We start from the raw sequence: 26,919 nt of genomic DNA, 5'->3' as shown, positions 1-26,919 counted from the left end.
AGGCAGCCCCAGGATATTGACTCCAAGGGGCCAAATTCCTTCCCTCTGAACCACAGATGCTGATAAAATATTTTCAGGAACAGAGTGAGGGAATGTGCTTCACTCACTTCCCAAAATCTAGAATTGAAGAGGTCAAACCATACTTAATTCAAGGGAAGAAAATAGTGCCCAGCTGTAGCCCATCTATAAATTTAGGCATAAACTGAGATCTGGCCCTTGGCAAGTTAATTTAGATGAGCTAATGCTTGTTCCTGGCAAACAGGATACACTCAGTAAATGGTAACTATTATTATTGCTGCAAAAAATAGTGTCTGCTCTGGATGTTCACATCCAGTCCTCCCACACATCCTAAAATAGGCTGTGCCCATCACTTGCACATCTGGAAAACATTTTCACACGGGCTAAGTAGGAGGTGGCCCTCCTCCGGGAGTCCCTCTCTGAGGGAAGGGGGCCCGAACTGAGCTGGGGTCTGTGCTAGGAGGGCTTGACCTTGAGGTTGAGGAAGAGAGTTCACACTCTTCCTTCCATCGTCTCTCCTCTTCCAGCAGTAGCTTCAGCAATGGCTCCTAGCAAGCAGGTGAGGGGCCACGCGGGAGCCAGGCTCAGGTACATCCTGGAGGCGGTGCTTGGTCATGCATCCAGTTTCCAGACCCCAGCTGGCAGAGCATTCCCTGCAGGAGCTCAAGAAGGACTTTTGGAATAAAGAGCTCAATCGCTCCTCAAAACCCTCCATTAACAATCTTATTCAGAGGACTAAGGTGAATTCCTGTGTTTACACAGGGCCTTTGTCCCTAAGAGTAGGATATGCAATAACCGGGTAACACATGGTAACGTTTTTAGTAACCTTCTCTCACTTTTCTGTGTCTTAAAAGAAATTAAAATTTGAGTTTGATTTAGTGATCCATCCTTTTTCCAAAATATTTTGGGAGTCCCTTCTACTCCCATCCTACTGTCACCATTAAAGTTGGGCTCTCCTTCCTACCTAACATCCAGTCTGTCTGTCACCTGGTCCATTTTCTATAGCTATCAATGATGACAGAATCATTGATCAGCTGCCTCCTGCACGCCCCCTACTGGGGATCGAGCCTGCAACCCTGGCATGTGGCCTGACCTGGAATGGAACCATGACCTCCTGGTTCATAGGTTGACGCTCAACCACTGAGCCATGCCGGCCAGGCTGGCCCATTTTCTTTCCGTTAGTGTCTCCAGGGTTTTCCCCTCTCCTTCCCACTCCCCCCTCATCTGCTCACACTGGGGTTAGTATATTCCCTGTCTCCAAATTGCAAGATGAAATTTGCTAAAAAAGTGAGAGCATTAGAGTGGCGTCCCTTGAAATCACCACTCAGCAGTAGGTGGTGCTCTTGTGCCAGCCCAGAGTGCTCACAAATGTTTGTTCCATCAGGCAGCTTAGTGAGTACAGACTACGCCACGACCCATTATTTTATTTGGCACTGGCTGTGTGCCTCTGGGGAACACAGAGCTGTCTAAGACACTGATCCTGACCCCCCAGTAATCTGCAATGTAATTGGTGGAATGAGGCCTTTGAGCATAAATGTATCATCACTTGGCATAAAGCTATACTACACGATGGGTTGGAACAGGGCCCTTTTGAACAGTCTGGATAAGGGCTATAGGAAAATACCCGGAAGAGAGAAAAACAACTTCCAACAGGGAAGCGCCGAGAGAGTAGCACGTGAACTGGGCATTCAGCAAGGGTAGGGTTTCCGTAGGCAGAGTGGGAGGGACGTGGTATAAACAAGCGGAGGAGCAGGTGGGAAAGTGCAAAACACAGGAGAGGCCGTCCTGATGATGAGGCCGAATGCCCAAGTCCACTCTCGCTCTCCAGCCTACGTCTTTCTGATGGCACCTCCTCTTGGCACCTCATGACAAGGGTCAGCTCCCCAAGATAATCTCCTAGGGCAGGAAGAGTGCCACTCTGAGGTAGGACCAGTTGGTCAACCTGCTCATGTGAAGAAAACGGAATATCCCTGTATTTTCTATACCAAGAAAGAACATGTCTTTTCTCAGCACAGCAGGGGCTTTCTTATCCTAGAAAAGGATCTCAAAGGAGAAGCTGGAGGGGAGGGAGCCAAAGGGCGAGAAAGAGAGGTTTCCTGGTGAAGGTAGAATGGGAGTGTGGGGGAAGAACCCTCCTGAGATTCAAGTAGAGGCAGCTTTCCTCCGAGGGAATGAATGTTCCTTGGCATGTTCTACATGGGTTTTCTGACTCTCCCCAAGATGAGAACCTGAAACTGCAGCTTTGCTCAGGGAGAGTCATGGGCCAGGGATGGGGCTGGAAGGAGACTGTTCCCTGAGGAGGAGTAATGACTGCTGACCTGGGCACACCTACCTCAGGGCACCTGACACCTGTCCACTCAATTCATTCATACTGAAGTTTATCTACGTGTACCCGTGACATCATCTTGAGTTCACACGTATGCCAGTGCCTCTCTATTTGAATGACAGAACATAATTATCTGGGTGGAAATATCTTGGAGTTTCAGACTGACTAACTTGTGCTACAAGAAACAAGTGCACCTACATACACAATAATTTTCTCCCTTGTGAAAGTGGGCTCGAGAAACGTAGATCCTTCCCCATCCTTTCTAATAGTTGAAAAACCCATCACGGGAAGGCCGATTAAAGAGTAGAGACGGGAGTTCACCTGGAGCAGAAACCACCAGGAAGGGCAATGAGGACTGCCTCCGAGTCATTGGAGGGCTACCCTGTGAGAGGAGGAAGGGGCTAGTTTTGGGGGACCCCAGAGGGCAGAGCTGGGACCCCATGGTGAAAGCTCCAGGAAGGCAGATCCGGGCCTGGTGGGAGGAGGACCTTCTAACAAATGGTGCTGTGTAACAGGCTGCCTCACAAAGCTGTGGCTTCCTCGACGCCAGAAATGCTCACCAGAGTCTAGAACGCATGTCAGTGAGGGTGGCTAGAGGAGCTCTGCCCTGGGTTAAGGGTAGCCCCTCTGACTGAGTCAAAGATTCTAGCATTCTCAGATGCTCCTGGACCAGCCTGAACCATTCACCAGAATCCAGCTTTCATGGTCGCCCCCTGGGAGTGGTCAGATTTCTGCCCCTCTTTGTTGTGACTCCTGGTGACCGGCATGTCAAGGACTTTCCCTCTTGTACTCCTCCCCATGGAGCCTGACCTCTAGTCACACTGGACAGTGAGAGCTCCCAGAGCCCACCCTGGTCTTTGAGGCTGCCTTGCTTTTGCACATGCTCTTCCGTTTTCCCGGACCTTAACTTTGGCCGAATGTTTCACCATCTATGTTCCTACAGCAGTGACTGGCACCGCAGAGAACTTTCCCTGTGCAGCAGCTATTTGCTCACCAGTGCCCTATGCTCCAATGTGGGAAGGCCTGACTCCAGCTCGTCTTCCAATTGCCCGGCCCCGGCAAAATATCCGGCACTTATTTAACTGGCTTATCTTCAGCAACAGTGCTCTAAGATCTTGCCAACCTGGTCACATGCTTCCATTTCCCTTTCCCTCTACTAGCAGCAGATCTTGTCCCTAATACTGACTAGCAGGTCCTCCTCAAGGTCCCTTCCTGGTTTCCCCAGGCACCAGGTCCCCTCCATGCCCTGCTGCCACATGCTGCCCACTGTCTGCTTGGCATCCTTGTTGTGAATACTCTTCACCCTCCCTCCCCAGGTCATGCAATAAAGCCTCCCCAGGCCTCTCTTCCACTCCTGATCCCACCTATGTGACTCAGCTCAAGTCTGTCTCCATAAGCCTACTGTCTAGGCATACCAATGCTTTATTCAGCTCAAGTCTGTCTCCATAAGCCTACTGTCTGTTGGACACCTACTAAGTTCTAGGCATACCAATGCTTTATATACATTTTTAAAAAATATGTTTTTATTTATTGATTTCAGAGAGAGGAAGGGAGAAGGAGACAGGGCTAGAAACGTCAATGATGAGAGAGAATCATTGACTGGCTGCCTCCTACTGGGGATCGAGCCCACAACCCTGGCATGTGCCCTGACCAGGAATTAAACCTTGACCTCCTGGTTCATGGGTTGATGCTCAACCACTGAGCTAATCCAGCCAGGTTATATACATTTTAAATCCATACAACAATCCTGCATGTATTAAAATTCTACATTTTATAGACAAAGAAACTGCTCAGAGAAGGTGAACAGGCCACATATACATTTTTAAATCCATACAACAATCCTGCATTTATTAAAATTCTACATTTTACAGACAAAGAAACTGCTCAGCGAAGGTGAACAGGCCACTGGTAGCCTATCAGGTAGGGAGTGGCTATGCTGGGATTCAAACCCCCGTCTTTGTGACTGCAAAGCCAGCGATCTTTCTAGAAGCCCTGGCTGGCTCTTCTGGCCTGTGCTCTCTCTGTCCTCTGTGAGAGGCCTGAGCCACTAAGGGGCTCTTCCTTAGCTCCACCCAAGGAAGCAGGACTGCAAAAGGGAAGCTAAACAACAAGTTCAGAGAGAATGGATGCATGAAAGGGCAGGAAAGTACAGACTGTGGGGGGTGCAAGGTCAAGGAGAACAGAGGTCACAATGGGAGAGGAAAGAGAGGGGTGCAGTGGGGTAGCACAGAAGGTGAAGGGAAGGGAGGTAAATGGGTTCTTCAAAGTGAAATGCCTGGAAAGGAATCTTGAAAAGCCCCACCCCACAGACTCAATTTTTTGTGTGTCTTTCATTCTTCAAAAAGGTACTTAAGACATTTCCTCCACTTCCTCTACTGGGGCAGAGCTGGCAGCTTCTCTTTTTTCTTGGACTAACTCCCACTCTCTCCCCCATATACACTAGAGCCCCCAAACCTAACTCCTGCTGAGTAAGGGACAGAGACCTTGATATCTAACCGGGGTCTAACCCCTGGAGTGGTTACTATTTCTAAGCCATCTTTTTCTTACGGGGTATTAGAATCACATCAATGCAGAACCTGATTTTCCCCACAGTGTCCCCCGCCCTCTGGTGCTGGCGGTGGAGAGAGGACCTGACACACCGTAGGCACTCAATGTTGACAAACGAATGTTTCTCAGTTACTTCCTGGGCCTCAAACAACTTTCACTGTCACTACTTTTCCTGGCTCACCTACACTGCTGTGGACAGAACCCGTGTGACAACCTGGATTCTGGAAAGTACTGTTAGCACAGTGTTCATGTTCTCAGTTCCAAGGGCCAACCATGTGGTCTGCCGTCCTGTGGGGTCCATTCATGAGGAGAGGCCACATATGCAGGCTATTCGCATATAACTATTCAGGTCGTGGACCCTTCCAGACCTCGTGAGAGACCTGGGAGGGAGCCAGGCCTCCCATGCCAAGCATTCTGTCCTCCAGTTGCTCCCACACCCACTCTCCTGGTGCAGACCTAGTGACCACAGCATACGCTGGAAATGCAGGAGAGGGAGAGAGAGAGAAAGGATGTAGCGAGAAAAACAACTTTGGGAGAAAACACTCACACATGCAGCCTGCAGAACATTGTGACTTAGATTATTTTTGGAATCTAATGTTTCTAATGTTCAAGGGGAGGAAATGAGAAAAAGTAAGCAGAGATTCCCAGGATCAGGAGGCTGGAAATAATACAGGACACTGTGTCCTGTATTGGGGTGGAATACAGACACACTTCCTCCCCGAGAGCCCAGTCAATGGGGCGGGGGAGTGGGGGTGGAGGGCAGTTGGTGCTCATAGGAGAAGGGAGGGCAGGACTGAGAGGACCCTAAAGCGTTTCTCAAACAAACAAACAAAAAACCCGTAATGGGCACTAGAGCCTTTCTCCAAAAAACAAAAAAAAGAAGCAGGAAATTACAAACTGACCCTAAACACCTTGCCCTTCTGCTTTGGAGGGAGAGTGTAGGAAACAGCTCCCAAAGGTCACAGCTCTTTGAAGCCTCAGGCAACTGGTGGTGGTGGTGGTGGTGGAGGTGGTGGGTGTTGGAGGTGTTGGGGGAGGGGCAGCCTCAGAGCAGAGTGCATATCTTCCCATGCTGCCTACCTGTCTCTATCCCAGGCACACCTCCCCAAATCACCATGTCCCTGCTTTCCCCTCTGTAACATGATCCTCACACTCATGCCTGCCACACAAAGTAGGAGGGAGCACCAAACGATGACCCACCATGATGGATGACTTTGGGTGGGTCTCCGCTTCTGGGTCAAAGTTTTCTATGCAAAAGGAAGGGCTGGACCAGACAGAAACTCTCTTAAGGTCAGGGGTGTGAGAACACTTTAAAAACCAACATTCCAAAAAGACTATGCATTATAATTACTACAATGGCACTTCAGTTTGACAAACGACTGTGGAGCCATGCACACTGCTGGCTTGAGAGGCGTGGGGGTTGGAGCTGTGGTGAAGAGAGGAGGCAGTGGGCCAGGGACGGCAGGAAGGAGAGGCAGCGCAGTTTCTCCATACTGGCCCCATTGGTTCACGTCGCCCCAGGCAGGATGAGACTTTGGGTCCTACTTTGGGCCCTAGGGAGTGATCAGAACTGTTTATGCTTTGGAGGGAGAGCATAGGAAACAGCGGTGGACACTTTGCCCAGTGACAGGGCATCCTGGGGATGTCCTGAATTGCTAATGTGGTGAACAGGACATACAAATAGCAGAACAATAAGCATGTAACCCTCAGCACTGTGCCCTGCTGCCTACCGTGATGCCCTTCACCCAGTGGGCCCCATGAATAATGAGAGTAACATTATTTCGTTTGCACAGACCTCCAATAGTATAAAAATGCATAGGTGTATTCCTTGGATGGACTGTAGGAAGTGTTTCGGGTCCCACGTTTGTAGAAGAATAAGACATTATTAGCTACTAATGCAAAGCAGAAGGTGACAAGTGTCTCAAAAGTTTCCAGAAAATGTATTCCCCTACTGCCCACTCTCATTTTATACCCTGAAAAGCGCAGAGGAGGTGAGCTGTGATTTCTCCTAGCCTGCATGGTTTAGTCATATCTTTTTATATAGCCTAGTACAGTGGTCGGCAAACTGCGGCTCGCGAGCCACGTGTGGCTCTTTGGCCCCTTGAGTGTGGCTCTTCCACAAAATACCATGTGTGGGCGTGCACATACAGAGCGATTGAAACTTCGTGGCCCATGCACAGAAGTCGGTATTTTGAGGGTCTCTATCAAGCTACGCTGGAGATGCTGCTATGTCCCCCCTTACAAGCCCATTCTCCACGCCAGGGCCACTGCCACCACTGCCGTGATCACAGACATGTCCGGCACCACTTCTCCCGCTGAAAGATGTTGTCCCAAGGAGAGAGTATCATACATGAGAACAGTGCATGTGCAGGCAGAAGGAAAGTCAGAAGTCACTGAGCTAGCCCAAATTCTTCATCTTTTTTATTTTTAAATATAATTGGGGGTCAGAAGTCAAAGATGCACCGAAGGTCTCCCAACCAGTAAGTGACATCCCAGGACAAATATGGACCCCACTCATACAGCTCCATTTCAGCACGAACATGGCTGAACAGAACTTCATCATGCAAGAATGAACATGCAGAAAGACATTTAAAATTAAGTTCTTCAAAGGGAGCTTTCCCATAGGCGGTGTGGTGAGGCCAGTCTCCCCTAAGCAAATGAGAGGTCCTCATCTGGGCAGATGCCTTGGTCCTGGAGGAGGTGGGAACCTAAACCCCCTCCCAGCGTGGTGATAAAGATCTTGTGGGGGCGCCCCAAGCACAGGTTTACACGTGAAACAAGCACAGTGTGCTGCATCAACCGGTAAGAAGTGCAGTTCCAATACTGGAAACCCCACGGGAGAGCTCTGCCCAAGCTTTGGGTGATTCTCCCACAGGAAGTGGGAATATACTCCTTTTTGGCATGGCTTTGGGCAAAACTAGGGTGTGGGCCCCTGGTAGATATCAGGATAGCCTCTTATTCAGAAGCAGAGTAGACAAAGGTTTCTCCGTCAGTTAAGTCTAGATGTGCACAGGAGCCCTCCTAAGCACTTCTCCTTCCCTGTAAAGACTGGATGATTGTAGGCCTTCCCCACATCAGAAGGCAGGCAGTGCAGAGCTTCAGCATTTTCTGATACTTCTCATTGGCATCAGCACATAGACGGGCATAGTGAGGTCACATGGCTGCCATCAGGATGGTAAGGCTGGGTTTTCTACAGTGAATGGGTGGTAGACTTTTCCCTATCAGGGTCTCTTCCAGCCATACCATTCAAGCTGTCCTAGGTACCCAGGAAAGGGGAGGACCCTGCGGGGGGGGATCCTCCATTGAGTAGTGCCCACCCTTCCCTTTTCCGAGGGGACATCTATGAGTCTACTTAATGACCCTTAATACCACAAATTGCCCCCTAATGGGAAAGAGACCTCCCTTCTCTCTGGGAATGGGGTGTGATTACAGGGCAGACACCTTCGCACAGGTTCCATGGCAGCTGAGGGGGCAGCCAGCTATGAAACAGGGCGGCAAAAAGAGCCATAATCTGCGCCTGGCTAATGAGGAGTGACCCAGCCTGCGTTCGGTGAACACAGTGGGGGACAGGCCCATTAGTTACAGACCAGCGGGCAAGGTCCGAGGCAGCGATGCTCATACTCCAGCAAGATGCACTGGATGCTATTGGAATGACCTCTGAATCATCCAGCTCTCCCACAAATTGCTCACTAAGATTTTCCCGTCATTTCTGAGCTGCAATGTACCTGTTCTCTAAAAACTCCCAGTTGCAGAGGCTGTGCCTAGGACAGTGAGGTGCACACAGCAGTCATACATCATAATAAGTAGGACAGCTGGCTGCTCCAGGGCAAAAATTCTGGCCAATTCCTCCTTATCTAAGTGCCTTGTTTTGGGCTCATGACAGCTGCTCAACAGACATTTATTAAATGAATGGGTGCCCTGCTTTATGAATTATCTACTGAACAGAGTCCCTCCTCCCTAAATGCTTCATGGGTAGAAATAATAGCTCCCTCTCCACCTCACCTCCCACCCCCAAGATGAAGAATGCTGGGAGTCATCACAGAGGTCATGGGGATGGTGAGAGGTGCCTTCACTCTCCAAGGCCAGCTGGCAAATGAGGAGCACCACCTATTATTCAAGGCCTGGGACCAAGCTGCCACCCCACAGGCCAGAGGGGAGACTCTGCGCCCACCCTTAACAAAAATAGAAGCTGGGTGAGCACCAGACTCCTCCGATTGCCAAGAGCTTCCCGGATCTGGAATCAGAGGTCTCCGACAAGCCTCCCACCAGAAAGGAAGCTCAGCGTGGCTCACGCAGTAACTATTTCCTCACGCCCTTGTTTAGATGTGGATCTGCATACACACAGCCCTCGCCCAAACCGCCACCCTCCTCACCCCCTTTCAGAAACACCAAATAAGTAGAGGGCTGAGACACTTCGTTCTGCACAGATATTTTAAATTAATCTTGAAGCAACTTAAAAGGACTGTTTTTCTCCCGTTCCCTACTCCCAGCACATTTTCTGTGGCAGCTGGGTCAAGCCTGAGTGGCATTTGCACCACTGACTCAATGACAAAATATTCCTGGGCTGCTTTCTTCCCATCATCCGTTCACTCCCTCTGTTTTGTTTATTATATTCTGTCCCCTCTCCCCCCCCTCCTCCATACACCACACACACACACACACACACACACACACACACACTTCTTTATAAGGCATGAGAACACCATGGTACATGGAACCTAAACTGAAAGTACTGGATTCAGGGATCATGTACTTGGATGGGGGAAAATATATGCCTTTATTTTCACTAACCTCCAACTGAAATATAGCATTCTCTTCAATTATGAATGTAGGCAACAAGCTACATTGCTCTTCGTAATACCTGTACCTCTGAATACACATCTTCATATCACATCAGGGTTAGTTACCCTAAAATATCATTTTTGCTCATTGCTACTTCAAAATCAATGGTAATTGTGAGACTTCAAGTAGATTTTATTATTTAACATGTTAAAGAAGTACATGTTAACTGCTATTTTTAAACTTATTAACTGTACTTCAATAATTATTTTCCAAGCCTAAATATATTATTTTGTACATTTACAAATACTACTCTTAGAAGGGGTCCACAGAATGGTTGAACCCTGCTGTTGAGTGAGCATCGGGAGGTGGGATTTGAGATTTTCCCTGGAGTCATCAGGGCGGGGACTCAGGGACTAACAAGCAGTGCTCAGCGGTGGCATGAAGCAGGTCCTAGGAGCAGAGGACAGTATGGCTTTTGGATAAGAGCTTCGGTGAGCTTTAGAGACAGACAAAATGCTGGCTCTATTTGGCAGTGTGATCCTGGGCAGGCCACTCCATCTCTCTGAGCTTCCATTTCCTCCACTATAAAAGAGGAATACTAATATGCCATGTGATTCTTGTGAGAGAGAATGAATCGAGAGAATGTATGTGTGGCAGCAATTACTGCCTAGTGGACTGGCACTTGTCTGACTCTAGAACAGAGGACCTCAAACTACGGCCCACGGGCCACATGCAAATACAAATATTGTATTTGTTCCCGTTTTATTTTTTAAAAATATATTTTTATTGATTTCAGAGAGAAGGGGAGAGGGAGAGAGAGATAGAAACATCAATGATGATCAGCTGCCTCTAGCACACCCCCAACTGGGGACCGAGCCCACGACCCAGGCATGTGCCCCTGACCGGAATCGAACCTGGGACCCCTCGGTCTGCAGTCCAACGCTCTATGCACCAAGCCAAACCAGCTAGGCTTATTTTTTTTACTTCAAAATAAGATATGTACAGTGTGCATAGGAATTTGTTCATAGTTTTTTTTTAAAACTATAGTCCGGCCTCCAACGGTCTAAGGGACAGTGAACTGGCCCCCTGTTTAAAAAGTTTGAGGACCCCTGCAAAAGGTCAGCCTTACCTACCAGGGTCTTCTGGTGCTAAAGGTATATGGTTCATCTTACTTTCAAAACAGGCACCATCTGTGCCCCATGCCATCTTCCCTTTACCCTTGAGCTTCCGGGGTGCTGTGAAGTGCCTCAAACTCTAAAATACATCTAGGCAGACCTAGTCCCCTGCCTCCCCCTCTGTCCCTGTCACTGCAATGGCCAGCTAGGCCAGGCCGGAAAGCAGTCCCCTGCCCCAGAGCAGAAGAAAACCCAAATAGAAAGGAGCTATTCCAGATTTTTCTTACCCCAGGCACAGGAGCCAGAGTACCTGCCACCGGCTTCCCAGGGCCGCTGGCTCCTGACCTGGTGTCTCATAGCTTGGTGGACAGTGACAGGATCCCATAGTCCAAGCGGCCCTTCCCAGAGCAGGCCAGGGTCAGACCCAGGCTGCCAGGCCCCTGGGCAAAGAGCCCTCAGGAAGTCAGGGAAAACCCTGCAACTCCTAAGGTTATACAAGAAACCCCTTTAATGTCCCTTGACTTAAATGATGTTCAGAAGTTCTGTTGTAGAAAGGGGCTGTGCAGTCTTTAAAAATGGCATGTATTGATTTCCTTCTGATTATAAATTATAAAAAATTGGAAAATACATAAAATTTATACCGAGGAATTAAAATTAACCATAAGCTTGTCCTCTGAGAATCAAAACTATTAACACTGTGCTGAATTTTCCTCCAGTCATACCTATGCTGGCACTCTCACATAAATTAGGATCATCATTATATAGAGTTGTGTTTTTTGCTCCTTTTCCCTCCTTTTTGCACCCCCTCCACCTCATCCCCGGCCTTCCCCATGCTATTGTCTGTGTCCATGGGTTATGCATCTATGTATATTATATAGTTTCATATCCCGATTTCATCACTTAAAAATATCTAGAGATATTTTCAATATGAGCTCTGAAAAGACACAAAACCATTATATTAGACACTGTCAGTAAAATCCATAGGTTACTGAGAGATGCAGAGTAGCATTATGCATTTAAATAAAAGTTATTTCCAGAAAACTGATAGGAGGAGAGCCCGTTTCACTCCCCCTAAAGCACATATAATAGCAACTCTCTTCTTTACCTTGAAAAAAACCTGGAGAAGATACCTTTGTGTCCTCAGCAACGAAGCACTACATGATATATATATATATTTTTCCCTTTCTCATATCTCCCCTGATAAGGAGAAAGCTATGAAAATTCACTGCTAGAACATTGGGGCCTGCTTAAGTGCTGGCTGAGCTGCTGGGGAAAAACCTTTTGAATGAAGCGCATGGCACAGAGAGCCCTGACTTCAAGCTGAAAAAGGCTGGATTCATATGTCAAGTCTGCCATTGTAGCCCCAAGATCAAGGAGCACCCCATTTCCCTGCAGGTCAGCAGCACCACGCACCTCCAGGGGTGGGAGAGCTGTGCAGTTAGGTAAGGCTCTGCACGTGGAATGCTTTGTCAACAGTCGAGTACACTGCCCAGCACTAGTCCCTCAGTCATGTTACTGCGGCTGGTAACAGTATTATTATTTTTGTTGCTCAGCCAGCTCGAACCATTCAGTACAGGTCCTGAGAGGGGCAGTGTCCAGCCGTGGGGAAAAGCATGGGCTCGGCAGCTGCACTGCACTGCCTTGTTTGGCCAAGTTATTTAGCCTCTCAGTTTCTTCACCTGTAAAATGGGATAATGATGATACATCTACCTATAGGCCTTCCGAGGGTTAAAATGCGTTCATTTATACTCAGTGCTTACAACAGTGCCTGGCGCATAATAAACACTATATAAGGAGAGCTTTAAGGAGTCAGTGAGCAATGGCCAGAGATGATTAAAATAAATGTGTACCAATAAACACTTAAAAAAACTTTCCACAAAAGTCATTAATCAGAAAGCTGAACTGGCAACCTCGATCAGTTTCTCTAAAGAGCAGTGGCCACCTGCCCCCAAACCCCAGCCCCAGGTGGGCCGGCTCCCCTCCTACCTTCTCTGCATCCTGCTCGAAGAGCCTCAGCTGGAAGCACTGGTCCAGCTTGAGCTTGCGTACGTGCCACATCTGGTGCAGGTGCTGCCGGGTCGAGTGCAGCTTGTCCAGGAGGCTGGTGATCTTGGGCACCAGGCTCTGGAAGTCAGCGCTGCCGGGGATGCAGTTGCGCCCTGAGAAGCCGTCGCTGCAGCGGATGCACTGCAGCAGCCGCTGCCCCTCCCGGTCCAGCTCCTCCACGGGGGCCTTCAGCACCTTCTTCTTGAGCTGAGTGTGCTCATCGATGAGCCGCCGAGAGCCCTCCACGTCCACGGGGAACTCCTTCCGAGCCAGCATCTCCTGCAGGTCCTCCAGGCGTGAGAGCAGGTGCACGGCGCTGTTGAAGAACTCCTCCAGGGACAGCCGCAGCTCGATCCACTCCTCGTGGTTGTAGTCCAGGGAGCCGTCGAACTCCTCGGTCAGCTGGGAGGGGTCCACCAGCTTCGTGAGGCCCTCCACGGACACCATGCTCGTCTGGGGGACAGACACAGAGAGGGTGACTCAGTGAAGGTGGAGGGGGAGTGAGGGGAAACCAGGGCAGCTGTAGGCAGGAGGGGAGGAAGTCAAGGGGAGAGGCCAAGGTAAGTCCACGTAATAATGACCACAGCCTGCGCAGGAAAGGGCCGGTGGGTGAGCACGTGGCCTGCTGGTCATCAGCTACAAATCAGCCAGGGTAAGCAGTTTCAACAGACCAGCTGACTGCCTCCAAAAGCCTCTCCACCTGCCCACCACTTGCTATTCCAGGAAAGGCTGCCTTTAAGTCTCAGCTGCCTTCATCTTCCTCCTCTCCACCCCCGAGTCACCACAGCAGGACTTCAGATGCTAGAAGCAGGAGTGCCTGAGGGTCTGGTTCTCCAGAGCTTAAAAACCCAGCCAGACCCATGACCCAGGACATCATCACGGTTGCATGAAGCAGTGTGGGTCAACTTTGGGCTGCAACGGTCTGAGTCAAGCTTCCTGCCTTGGGCTGGGTGAGCCTCTGCCGATACTGAGGCTCTCCTGGTAGCAGACACCAGTCTCTGATTTCGTTGGCCTGGACTGGAGTGTGTGCATGGGTAATTTTAAAAGCTCACCAAGTGACTCTAATGTGCAGCCACTGATACAAACCTCTGCTAATCTAGATCCTGGCGACTCAAAGTGTGGCCCTTGGCGGCAGCATTAAGACCCCCTGGGAGCTTGTTGGAAAGCAGCATCTCAGAAGTCAGATCTGCTGAATCACAATCCACATTGAACGCGATCCCCAGGGACTCTGTGCATTAAACTTTGAGCAGCCCTTCTTCTAGAGCACTTTCCCCTTCCAATCTGGCTCCCAGTTTACCACGTCCAGGAAGTCTCCCATGATTATATGCACCAATTAGTCATTAAGTATCTGCTATTGAACAAGCCTGTACCCTCAGCCTGCATGAGGGATTTCATTGGCTGTTCGTAAGGCATTGCCTTATAAATACTCTTCTGAGTAGGAGGCCCCAGCTCTCTCCTTACTTCTTATTTAGGAGGCAAAGACAAGCTTGCTCAACTTGTGGCGAAGGAAGAGGGGAAGGGCTGAGCAGCCACACTGAAACACAGTTTCAGGACTTGTTGGAAAGAGTACTTTCATTCTTTTCAGGTTATAAATATATAGGCTTGTTATCACCACCTCTGTATACAAAAACCAAAACTACAAAACACAGGGCTCCTGCCCAGCTGGTGTGGCTCAGTGGTTGAGCGTTGACCTACGAACCTGGAGGTCACGGTTGGATTCCTGGTCAGGGCACATGCCTGGCTTGTGGGCTCGATCCCCAGCAGGGGGCATGCAGGAGGCAGCCAATTAATGATTCTCTCTCATCATTGATGTTTCTATCTCTCTCCCTCTCCCTTCCTCTCTAAAATCAATAAATCTATACTAGTATATTGAAAACCCTTCAGAATGAAGTGGCATGGCACTGAAACAGGGCTGCAAATGTATATATATATTTTTAAAGCACAGGGCTCCTAATGTTGGGGTGGGGGGGGGCGTGCTGGGAGAGTAGGAGAGCTGATTTTATACCAAGTCAAATTCTTTGTGTTATTTAAGCAGAGTGAGAATCACTTCGGTCAGTTGGTCAGGTTGCTGTGCTCCATCACAAACTACTGGGGCCACCACGCCACACACAGGCACTCCTGGCCTGGGGGGTAGGGTCTGGAGTGGAAAGTTGCATAAGTTTAGGTGCAGCTCCGCCTTTCCAACATGCACACGTACACAAGGTTCATCCCCCTGCAGATGAGGGCTAGGGTTCCGGGAAAGGGGAACAGCTTGGATTTGGCTGGAACAAAAGTTCCTAAATCACTGACTTAATCTGCTGTGTCACCATTAAAAATCCTCATATGCTGTCTGGGAAAACCTAGCTAAAGAGAAAATAATAACACGTTCTCCTTGTGTATAAGAGAAAATAGAAAATATGAAGAAAATGAAAATCACCTTTAATCCAGCCACTGCTAATAGTCTACTAACATTTTCACGTGTCTCTCAGTCTTCTTCATTACGCACTTAAAAGACAGACTTCAGATTATAATTCCCATAATGGTTAGAAACCTTCCTTTTTTAAAACAATATATCATAAGTATTTTTCAAAGACACTATTTTTCTAAATATGATTTGCATTGAGATATAATTGACATATAACTAAATATGATTTTAATAGCTTCATGTATTTGTGAATTAATGTTACCAAAATTAATGGATATTCAGGATACAAACTATGTGTATGCACATGTATATGTGTATATGTGTGTATATATATATCTGTATATATGTATGTGTATATTATGGCAAAAAACACTATGATGAATGAACATTCTTGTAGACCATTATCTGTTTATAATTATAATTAGATTTTCAAGAGATTTTGTTTAGCTTTTATATTACAAATATTTTCTAAGAAGAATTACTAGATCAATAGCCATAAACTTTAAGGCATTTGGGCCAAATTACAACGTTGCCCCCAGAAACAACTGTCCTAATTTACATACTCACCAATAGTACACAGAATTGCCTACTGACACTGTGCAATTAGGACGATCTCTTGATCCTCGTATTCCTCTCTAGATACTAACCGGTAAAGCCACAGTAGCCAAGGACTCCAGAAATACCAGCCACAGACATGGGTACAGTAGGGTGGATGGAGAAGCACAGTGAGAGATGTGTGTGTGGCGGAAGGGAAAGGGGTGCTCAGAGAGCGGTCTGGCTCACCTCAAAGATGAATTTGGAGCTGCCAAAGTTGGTCTTCTGTTTCTGCCAGAAGTTGTCGGGTTTAATGATGAGGGCCACATGGATCTCGGCTGGAAAGGCTTCCTGCAGCGTCTTGAGGAGGGGCTTGATGAGGTCCCACTTGGAGCCCCGCATGTCGATGATGACGGTGAAGCCACGTTTGCACACGTCCTCACTGTGGGGGGTCAGAGGTCCGGCATGGTCACTCTGGGCAGCTGAGACTTTGAAGTACACAGTCCAAAAGCATCCAGAAATCTGCATTCCTTTTCATCGGGCCACCCTTCCAACTTCACACCAGGTCTGCGGGCTGCCTTCCAATCCCACTAAAAATGCACTGCCTCAGAAGACCTTCCTGGCTTAACCCCATCTGCCGCAGGGTGTCTGCCTTCTCCTAGCACTCAGCAAATGACTCAGCCTTCCCTATAGTCATTGGCGCTTGATGGGGTGTTTACTGTTTGGGTATTCCAATTTCTGTTTGATTTTACATTTAGTTTTTGTCTCTCTCGCTCCTGGGAAGAATCATGTTTTTCCTATTTGAAGACAAGCCCTGTACCAACAGGGACCGTGAGGCCCTAATATCTGAGATGGAAAATCCTTGGCATGAGGGCTGCCCTTCCCCACGCCCAGAGCAATGGCAGTCACTGGTACACTTTGCCACTGAACCCAAACGGAGCCAAAGAATCTTTTTCAATAAAAGATTCTAGATTGGCCCTAACCGGTTTGGCTTAGTGGATAGAGCGCCAGCCTGCAGACTGAAGGGTCCCAGGTTCGATTCCGGTCAAGGGCATGTACCTTGGTTGCGGGCATATCCCCAGTAGGGGGTGTGCAGAAGGCAGCTGATCGATGTTTCTCTCTCATCGATGTTTCTAACTCTATCTCTCTCCCTTGCTCTCTGTAAAAAATCAATAAAATATATTTTAAAAAAGATTCTAGGTTGATTCTATGCATTGATAAGAGATGGTACACAAAGTATGAATAAGGCATATTTGTCACCACTGTATTTAAGATGTATTACTTGTAGTTCTAATGTTTGTTAACTTATAAAAAATCAGGTTGTTGCCAGGACGGTGTGGCTCAGTGGTTGAGCATTGACCTATGAACCAGAAGGTCGAGGTTCGATTCCTGGTCCGGGCACATGCCCCGGATGCGGGCTCAATCCCCGGTGTGTTGTTGTGGCATTCACTGTGACGTTCGCTGCGCCAACTAGCGGTGGGATATCTGAAGCTGGCTCGTAACCCTAATTTTAGCTCGCAACTCAAAGCAACCTCTCTGAAATCAATAATATATATATATATATTTAAAGAAATCAGATTGTTGAGTCATGCTGATTACTCACAGACAGCCAAATGTGGGACTGATGAAAGAGATGGATATAGTCTGTTGTCTCATGTACTTCCATTATAAGAGTCAGGGTATGAATAAGGCACACCAATCTTATTCTTACTTCAGGAATTTAAGAGAGGGGAAGCTACTCCTAAAATCAAGGCCAGAAGAAGTGACAGTGACCATCTTGAAAACCAAAACTAAGCAGCCTTAGTGAATCAATCAAGATGTTGCTATGTAACTTATTAAAGAGCAAAGTTTATTTAAGCACTTGGACTTTATAACTCCTAAGAATCAGAATGGGGGGGGGGTCAAAATAGTTACAACATATCAGTTTGGAAGAAAGTTTATGTTTTGGTAGTTAGAGGCTCTTCTCTTCTTCTTGGCTTATTTAACCTATCCATTTTATTTTATAACTCAAAATATACTTTGGATATTTCACATTCTTATATAAACCCTGGTGTAGAATTTCCTTAGGGTCTTTCACTTAATTTTCCTAGTCCCTGGATTGTACTGGCGTAAACCACTGTGCATGTTACATGACCCACAGATGTGTGCCTCCACCAACCAATCGCTTACCACTACTGGAGGTAAGGCCGCAATGGGAAGAATTAAGCCACAAATGGAAACAAAATACCTTTTCCGGCTTCATTCTCAAATCTCAACAGTGATGAGAATGGCAGCCTGGTGAAGACACCACAGCCGCCATGACTGTGTGAATGTCTCCAGCATAAGGCAACTTCCATGGCCTCCCAGTTAGATGGGGAACTGCCCAGGCAGGAGACTTTCCATTTCTTCTTGCTGATACAAAGGACTAGACTCAGCATGGAAGTTCTGTTCCTCCCAAATCGGTGTCAACAAGTGGCCAGAGTCATCCATAAATAATTTTCTCTGATCTATTGTATGAAAGCAATGTGCCATTTCTCTAAATTATGGAATGTCTTTCCCATTATAAAAGAAACACCTGCTAAATACAGAAAACTTCAAAGATTTATATAAGAGATGCTAATGGCAGGAATTTTTAACACTCTGTCCTATTTCCCTCCAATCTTCTTTGTGCATGTAATTTTCATACCAGAAAGTGTTCTACTTTTCACTGTAACATAGTTTTTTCCCTTGTTTAAAATTTCTTTGAAGCTGGCACACCGAATGACACATAGTCCATCCATCTGTACCTTCACCATGCCTTATTTAACCATTCTCATTACTACTTGGCAGAAAGATATATCAGCTTACATGTTGTGCACGAGCGTCCCAGCAGCACATGACATGCCCTCCGCCCCCTTACTATACTCTCATCAGCACTGAAATTTTTGCCCATTTAAATTTGTACCTCTCTGTTTACTAGCTAGAGCTTATTGGCCTGGAAGTATTTCTTCTGTGACTTACCTACACAGTTCTTTTATCCACTTTTCTACTGGGATTTAATGACTTTTCTCTTTGAGCTTAGTTTTGTTCAGCTTGACTCACATCTGTTGCATGCCCACTTAGGTCAGGTGCTGCAAGGTACCTGTAGGTCTTACCTTTCCTTTGATATGACCAACTTCTTTGTGCACCTGCTCCATCCCTGTTGCCATAATTGTGCTGACATGAGAAACCACCATCCCTAGCAACAGTTGGTGTTGCTACCAAGAGCTGGAGTCTGACTATCCCAGCATCTAAGTGGGGTAGCAGGTTTCTGACAACTACAGTAGAAAGAGGTACTAACATTCTCTAGAAGTTCTCACTAAGGCAGGAGATGGGGAGAGAGGCCCCTGGGAGCTAATGTAATTGGCATCTCTGTGAGACAGCCTGGTCTCTCTAGGTGCTTTGTTTGGTTTCAAGTAAGAGGCAGAGCTGGGGGAGGGAAAAGAACTTCTCACTAGATGCTTATTCTATGCCAGGGACTGTGGCTGGGCACTTGAAAGACGATATTGCACTATCTTCACAATACCTTATAAACTTGGCATGTAACCCCCATGTAAGAGATGATGAAATTGAGGCACAGAACCTGCTGAAGGTCACAGGACTAGCAAGTGGCTAAGCAAATAATCAGAACCAGGGCTGTTGACTGTAACGCCCACACTCGGGTCACTATATTCTATTACATCCCACCACCATCGCCACTGTGAGTGTTGTGTTGGTCATAGGCGGTGGGGGTTAGGGTAAGCAATGCGAGGATTAATTAGGGAGCTCATAGGAGATGAGGGAAATTGTGGCAAGGGGTCCAAATGAATGACCTGTATTCTGCAGTCTGCAATATTACAGAATCACAGACGCCGAGGAGCATGGCATACTGAGAAAGTTCAAGTAATTCACTCTAGTTTAGGCATAAGGGTAGGGAAGAGATTGATGCTCTGAGTGCTTCTGACAGCCCTATTCCCTCCCCTTGCATACCCTCCCCTCTCCCACCCCACGCTAAGGCCAAGGAGACTTGCCCAGATGAAGTCTGTACTGTACCTTCACCCCCTTGTAAATGAAGCTCCTATTACCTGAAACCTTAAAATTCTCTGCCCAAAGAGCCCTTAGCCTACATCCTGGGCCCTTGTGTAGCTCGACCCCAGGTCTAATCCTCTAAGGCCGAGGTCAGCAAACTGTGGCTCCTGAGCCACATGCAGCCTTTTGGTCCCTTGAGTGTGGCTCTTCCACAAAATACCATGTGCGGGCGCACACGTACAGTGCTATTGAAACTTCGTGCCCATGCGCAGAAGTCGGTTTTTGGCCTGGGCGAGTCTATTTTGAAGAAGTACTGTTGATATGTGGCTCTGTTGACTAATGAGTTTGCCAACCACTGCTCTAAGGCAAGTAGCACCATCAGCATGAGCACACCTAGGCCTGAGGGGTGGCAAAGGGCATCTATTTGCAAAGGTGTGGCTAGAACATGGATGTTTGAGCTGGAGAGTGCACATGTATGAGAGACCCCCCTTCCCCCTACCCCTGCACAGTGGAAGACAGAGCTGGGGAGTGGGCACAGAGAGGCAGAGCATGGCCTGGGGCTGGTCTCCCTGTGCTGCCAAGTTCTGGCAGGGAACTCGGGAGTCCAACAAGGCTGGCCTCCTCAATCACTATGAAGGTATATCAGTCAAGGTAGAAGGATAGAGCGTGTTTAATTTAACAGTTTGTTAGCCTATATTAATTTTCAATACTGAGACAGAGGGTATGTGTGTTTCCATTTGTACTCCAGAGAAGAGGCAGGAATGGAAGCAGGTCTCGAATAAGGATGGTGGGAGTGCTGGATTTATCCTGAGGACAATTGGGGGACTACCACCAGGGGGTTTGGAAAGATTGCCTCCAGCTGTGTAGAGGGGGCGTATGCTGGGCTCAACCAGAGGGAGTGACAATTGCAGAATCAGAGGAGCCACATCCTCTGGATCTTGGTAAGTCCCCCTAGTGCAAATGTCCTTGGGCTGCCCCACCTAAAGCCGCAGCTGTCACCCAACCCTCCCCTCCCTCCCTCACACTCTCCCTCCCTCCCTCCTTCTCCATCCCTCCCTCCCTCTCCCCGGACTTATTTTTTCTTAGCATTTACTACCATTTGGATCATATATTTGACTTATTCATGTATTGTCCGTCTTCCCTCACTAGAAAATAAACTCCATGAGGGCGGGGTTTTGTGTGCATTCAGTGCTGGATGCCCAGTGGCTAACACAGTGCCTGGTATACGCTGAGACTCAATACGCTGTGGAAGCAGAGGTAGCATTAAGGATATGGAATCTGGAACCACCCCTCCTCAGTCTAAATCCCAGCTCCATCGTTTCCCTATTGGGAAACCTTAGGCAAGTCGCTTTCAACCTCTGTGCCTCAGTTCCTGCCTGTAAAACATGAATAATAGCAATTACATCACAGGGCTATTTTTAGGGCTAAGTTTAAAATACATAAAGCACTGATGATGGTGCCAGGCACGTGGTCTGGATGATGTAGTCTTAGCTGCTGTAGGAGACACTGTTGGTGTCCCACTGAGGGCTCCTCTTTTGCCCACTGTGCCCAGCCCCAGCTCCGACAGCATTGTAGGCATCAGCTTACACCTGCACCATCTCTGGGGACTTGCTGATGGGCTCCATGTCTCCAAGAAACAAGTGGGAGGTTATGCCCACACGCCAGGGAGGGCAGTGCCTCTCTTATAAAGGGTGCCAAAGCTCAGACTCTTTACCTTAACGCAGAGTGACTCTGAAGTGTGATTAGGCTCCAGAGCCTCCGCATTCTCCCAGTAGATCTCTGACTAGACCAGTGATGGCAAACCTATGACACGCGTGTCAGAGGTGACACACGAACTCATTTTTTTGGTTGATTTTTCTTTGTTAAATGGCATTTAAATATATAAAATAAATATCAAAAATATAAATCTTTGTTTTACTATGGTTGCAAATATCAAAAAATTTCTATATGTGACATGGCACCAGAGTTAAGTTAGGGTTTTTCAAAATGCTGACACACCGAGTTCAAAAGGTTTGCCATCACTGGACTAGGCTGAGACCACATCCTTGCTCGGTCCTTCCCCAATAGTTCTCTGACTAGAACAGGACCACAGCCTTGCTCTGACTAGACTGGGACCCCATCCTTGCTCGGTCCTTCCTCTTTCCTACTCTGTTTTTCCAACCCCCTACTCCCTCACAAGTTTTTCCCGAAGAGAATGCCCTTACTATATCATTTGCACTTAAAGCCATGTCTCAAGAAACACGGACTAAGGTAGTTATTTTTATTATTGTATTATTAAATATTAATAACTAGAGGCCTGGTGCACGAAATTTGTGTATGGGTAGGGTCCCTAGGCCTGGTCAGCAATCAGGGCCAATCTGTGGGGTGACCAGCGGAGTGATTGCGGGGCCCCTGCTGGCACCCGCCTTGGCTGGCCTGGCACCGCCCACTCATTGGCCCTGCCTGACACCTGCCTTGGCTGGCCTGGGGCCTGTGGACAGCTCCTGTGTTGAGCGTCTGCCCCCTGGTGGTCGGTGCACGTCATAGCGACTGGTCGTTCAGCCTGTCGTTCAGCTGGTTGTTCTGCCATTTGGTCAATTTGCATAATAGGCTTTTATCATATAAGATAATAAAATATAAATAATATTTCATATATAAATGAAATTCTGGGGTAATTTGATATACCGTCTGGAGATTTAAAAAGAAAGGTGGGTTGCAAAACTTGACCAGGGAGTCATACTGTGCTTGGCACCTAGTAAGTGCTCAATAACATTTGCTGAATAAATAAACCCACAAATGGTGGTAGTGGATGTGCACAGAATAGAGTGAGATCACCCAGTGAAAACGAGTGAGATCAGGCGAACCATCTTCTGAGTCAAGGATAGAACATCGACGGAATATCAATGTTTAAGAGATGGGAGAAGAACGCAGATGAGCCCGAGGAAAACATGTAGAGAGGCTGGAGAAAACCTGGAGAGGAGTGCAGTTAAGGAAACCAGGCAGGGGAGGATTTCAGGAGGAACAGGTGTCAGCTGCTGCAGAGAGATGGGTCATTAACTGAGATCAGAACCACTGCATCCAGCACCTGAGCGGCCGGAGTCAGGGTTCAGGGGTCAGGGAGTTTTGGTGGAGTGCGGGGCAGGACCTGGGTGGGAGTTGGCATCAGTCTTCCTAGCTGATCTCTAGGATGCTGGAGGAAATGTCACCAGAGGCAGTTTTGGATGCACTCCCACCTCTTGGCCCTGTCTCCCTAACTCCAGAAGTGACCAAGGTCTGCACACTACTCTTTGGCGACCCCAAGTCCTACAGGGGCTCCCCAGCTTGCCTCTTTCCCAAGCCTCCATGCCCCCAGAAATCTCTTCCTCTCGTTCAGTGTGCTCACATACGGAGCAGTTTGAGCAACGCAAGTTACACTGAAATATAACTAACAGGTAGCCCTCCTCTTCTCTTTAGATTATTTACCTTTTTAAAGATATTAGTCTCTCTCCCTTCCTCTCTGTAAAAAAAAAATCAATAAAATATATTTTAAAATAAAATAATAAAAAATAAATAAAATAAAAGATATTAGTCCAAGTCAAGTTTTCAAGGGCTGAATCTTTGCACTGTGTATTATGAGGATGGGGACATAGAAAGGTGAAGCTTCGGACAGCAGGCCTTTAAATCCACTGAGAAGGTGGAAGGAGAGTGAGTGACCCACCCGTCTCCCAGCCCCAACTTCACAGGGAGAATGCAGCCCCTGCCCCATCACCCTGCCCCACTACTTCCCATCTGGGGCTCGAGACCTGGGCCCCCTTGACCAGCTTCTCACCCTCTGTGATAAATTCCATTCCCTTCAAACTGAGCTGGGAACTGTTTTTCACAGGCCTTCAGGGGCTCTCAGCCCAGAACGTAAACATGCTGGATGACCGGATGATTGATCAGATATTTCTTGTACTCAGTTCTACACCATTTGTTCCTTTGTTCATCACATGTCACTGGGGCTCTTTGCACTTAGAGAGCCTGTGTTATCTCAAAAAAAAGCATTGTCACGGCTTTATGCCGATGTTTTTTCCTCTTTAGTGACTTTCACTAACCATGTAGGACACATTTAAAATGAAGATCTGAGGATTCCCTTTCAGATACTCTGATGAAATCTGTCTGGGACGAGGCCCAGGAGTCCCCCACGTGATCCCAGGACAACACCTAGATGCTCGTAAGTGTGGTTGGTGAGAGTTGAATGATAAGGACTCACTCTGTCTAAATCAGATTAGCATAGGTATTAACAAATAGCCGTTCACACACAAATATATCAGACAGAACAACAAAATTCAATCAGAACAACATCTCCAAGGTGAGCAAAAAGGTGAGCAGCGGTCTCTCGAACAGAATCATCCATTGTAAGCACAGACTCGGGAGGATTTCTCTGGTTCTCTCTGCAAAGGAGCTGCTCTCTCTTGGCCTCAGGAGGCTTTCCCTATAGGCTGGCAGCTGCTCTCCCACTGTAACTGTCTGAGCTCAGCCAGACGCCCCCTGGAGAGCTGCATTCTGGGCTTCCCTCTCTACTTCTAACTTGCTATGAAATCACCATGGAGTTTCTGCTTCTTATCATACACCTGACCTGGCAGCCTCGTCAAAAACTTCTGGGGAAGACCTGGATGTCCCTCTGGGTGCTCAGAGGTCCTGCCCACATCCGATGCCCCAGAGTCCGCTCCCGACCCACTGAGGGGGACATCTGGGAGGGCTGCCCCGGGTCTGACTGGTCCAGGTGAGGGGCCTCAGTAGTGGGTAGTAAGGAACCAATGAATAGGGGTCACCCTGACCCTCTGTACTCCTGGTGGCCCCCATGCCTAGCAGAGATCACAATTCAGCAGCCCACTACTGAAACCAAGGTGGTTTTATTAGGCACAGTTCTTGTTTGTAATGCTTTCAAGTGTCTTCAGAGAAGGCTGAAGCTCTCCATTCTTTAAACCTCTCCTGGCTCATTCCCACACTCACATGACCGGTCTGCTTGCTGGCCTCTGAATGTCCCTCCTGTTTTAGCTGATATTATTACCCCAGCCCTGTGTCACACATTAGGATTCTCAATTAGTTTAGGGCGGTCTGGGACCTGGACAGCAGGATAAGCAGCTGCCAGCGACAACCCCCGGCCAGGACTTCACTCTGGGTTGGAGGTCTGGTCTCAGGGAGCCCAGTGCCACTTCCTTCCAATACCTGCTTCCTCACCTCCTCCCCGGGTCCCTGGCCACGGGAAACCAGACTGTCCCTCTGGATTCTATCCCAGCCACAGCAGTGAACCACTCCAGATACTTCCCATTGTCATCTGTCCAAAGGATTGGATATAACTGCTTCCTTCTCCCCGGGGTCTTTCCTGATTTCCTCTGTCAGAGTGCTTTCCCCAAACTAAAACACACAGCCTATACTACCCACACCTCTCTTAACGCCTTTAGTAATTTCAATTTTGCATTACACTTTGCCCTCTCATCCCTCTATGTCTTTATGCTTGCCCACCTCAACCCCATCTTCTCTCTTTTTTTTAGATAACTTCTCACATTTCGAGTTCAATTCACATGCCTCTTCCTCCAAGAAGTCTACTCTTATTGATCTTTTCCTCTCCATCCCCTTCCATCCCCGATGGGATAAGGGCTCTCCCCATGCACTGCCATCACCTTGTGGGAGTTGTCCTGTGGGGTAACTACAGCCAGGCTCTGGCTGCTCAATCTCTGTACCTCTTACAGAGATTTATATGACTCACTAAGAGCCTGGTTAGGAAGGTGCTGCATAAATAATATTGTGCCATCTAAATAGATCATATTATCCATTAATTAACTTATTCATTCAACAAATATTTACTGAGCACTCACTTTGTGACTGGCCCGCTGCTAGGAACTAGGGATATAAATAGAAACAAGACACAAACATGAAGGTTAAATTCTAGGCGGAGAGATGGACATAGATAGTAGCTAGATAAACAGAATAAGTGCAAATTGTGCTAAGTCTTAAAACTTATCAGGTCATCAGGACAGGCCACTATAAGGAGCTAGCAATTTATGCAGAGACCAAAACTATGAGAAGGAAGTAGTGAATGGGGACAAAAAAAAGAATAATGCAGGCAGAGGGGGAAGCCTGTGCAAAGACCGTAGGTGGAAAAGAGCCTGTATGCTGGCTGCTGCTCCACTGCAGGAAGGAAGCAGAGGTGGTGAAGTGCAGTAAGGAAGCAGGAGGCCAGCAGCCAGCCCAGGGCTGGAGCGCTAAATCTTGAGGAGCTCAGAACCTCAAGCGAGAGAAATAGAAAATGAGAGTCAAACTACGAAACGGAGCAGCTGTTTTTGATAAAAATGGGACACAGACATATATTAATGGTAAGAGCTAATTTTATTGCACATATGAGAATCTATGTTTGCTAAGCATTTTATATGCATTATCTTCTTGATTCCTCATGTGAAACTCCCAAGTCGCTGCTGTCATTATCCCGCCCTATAGTTAAGGAAACTGAGGTTCAAAGCAGTTGAGTAACATTCGTAAAGCCGCCAGGAAGAGGTAGAATCAGTATTTGAATCTTATCTGTGTGATTCCAGGATCTGTTGGACTACCTTGCCTCAAAGAGATACAGAATGCTTAAACTTGAAGAAACTTTCGTGCTTATTCTTGCTAATCTTCAGTTTAGTGCTAAGGGCAGCAAGCTCCAGTGGAAAGAAGGGACTTGCTCAGGGTCACACCATTGGGTGGATGTTTGGGCCATTTGGACCAGACACCCAGGCGTCAATCTCCCTGCGTCAGGTCCTCTATTAAGCCGCAAGGACTCTGGAACTAAGAGGAAGAAAAATCCTCCTAGACATCAAGCAATCTGGTTTGGGGACCCTGGACACCCTGTGTTGAGTGCTGAAACCCCTTTCCCAGGAATGAGGACCACCCTGCTCCTGGTTACCACTGTGATGCCGCCTATGAACATCAGGAAGATCCTCACTTGAAATAGCTGTTGGAAAAAATATAACATTTCTCCATCATGATGACAGGTGGGGTGGTAGAGTAGAGAGCTGTAATGAGCACCACCCCAGCAGACCAGGCCAGGGGGCAGCAAGACTTTCTGCTTAGTATGGGCTGCTGGGCTGTTCAGTTGGTAATAGTTGTGGAGTGTGGGGTGTCAGCCATGTGGGTGTCAGAATCGTAGGGTGGGCCCAGGCATG

At 47.7% G+C, this 26,919-nt stretch overlaps 1 protein-coding gene across 1 annotated transcript in view; it reads right to left on the bottom strand.

Annotated features, from left to right (window-relative positions):
* Positions 1–26,919, bottom strand: part of LOC102761822 (kalirin) — a gene marked incomplete at its 3' end in the record, with an annotated part of 239,793 nt that overhangs the window by 59,490 nt on the left and 153,384 nt on the right. Inside the window, exons 4-5 of the mRNA XM_006772901.2 lie at positions 16,022–16,214; positions 12,775–13,287 (exon numbers count right to left, since the gene is read on the bottom strand). Of these exons, the coding sequence (XP_006772964.1) occupies positions 12,775–13,287; positions 16,022–16,214 (706 nt within the window). The remainder of the gene's footprint in view (positions 1–12,774; positions 13,288–16,021; positions 16,215–26,919) is intronic.

The sequence above is a fragment of the Myotis davidii genome, unplaced genomic scaffold (genome assembly GCF_000327345.1).
Source record: "Myotis davidii unplaced genomic scaffold, ASM32734v1 scaffold745, whole genome shotgun sequence".
NCBI lineage: Eukaryota > Metazoa > Chordata > Mammalia > Chiroptera > Vespertilionidae > Myotis > Myotis davidii.
Note: the sequence above shows the minus strand (reverse complement) of the source record. Positions and strands in the feature narration are given on the sequence as shown.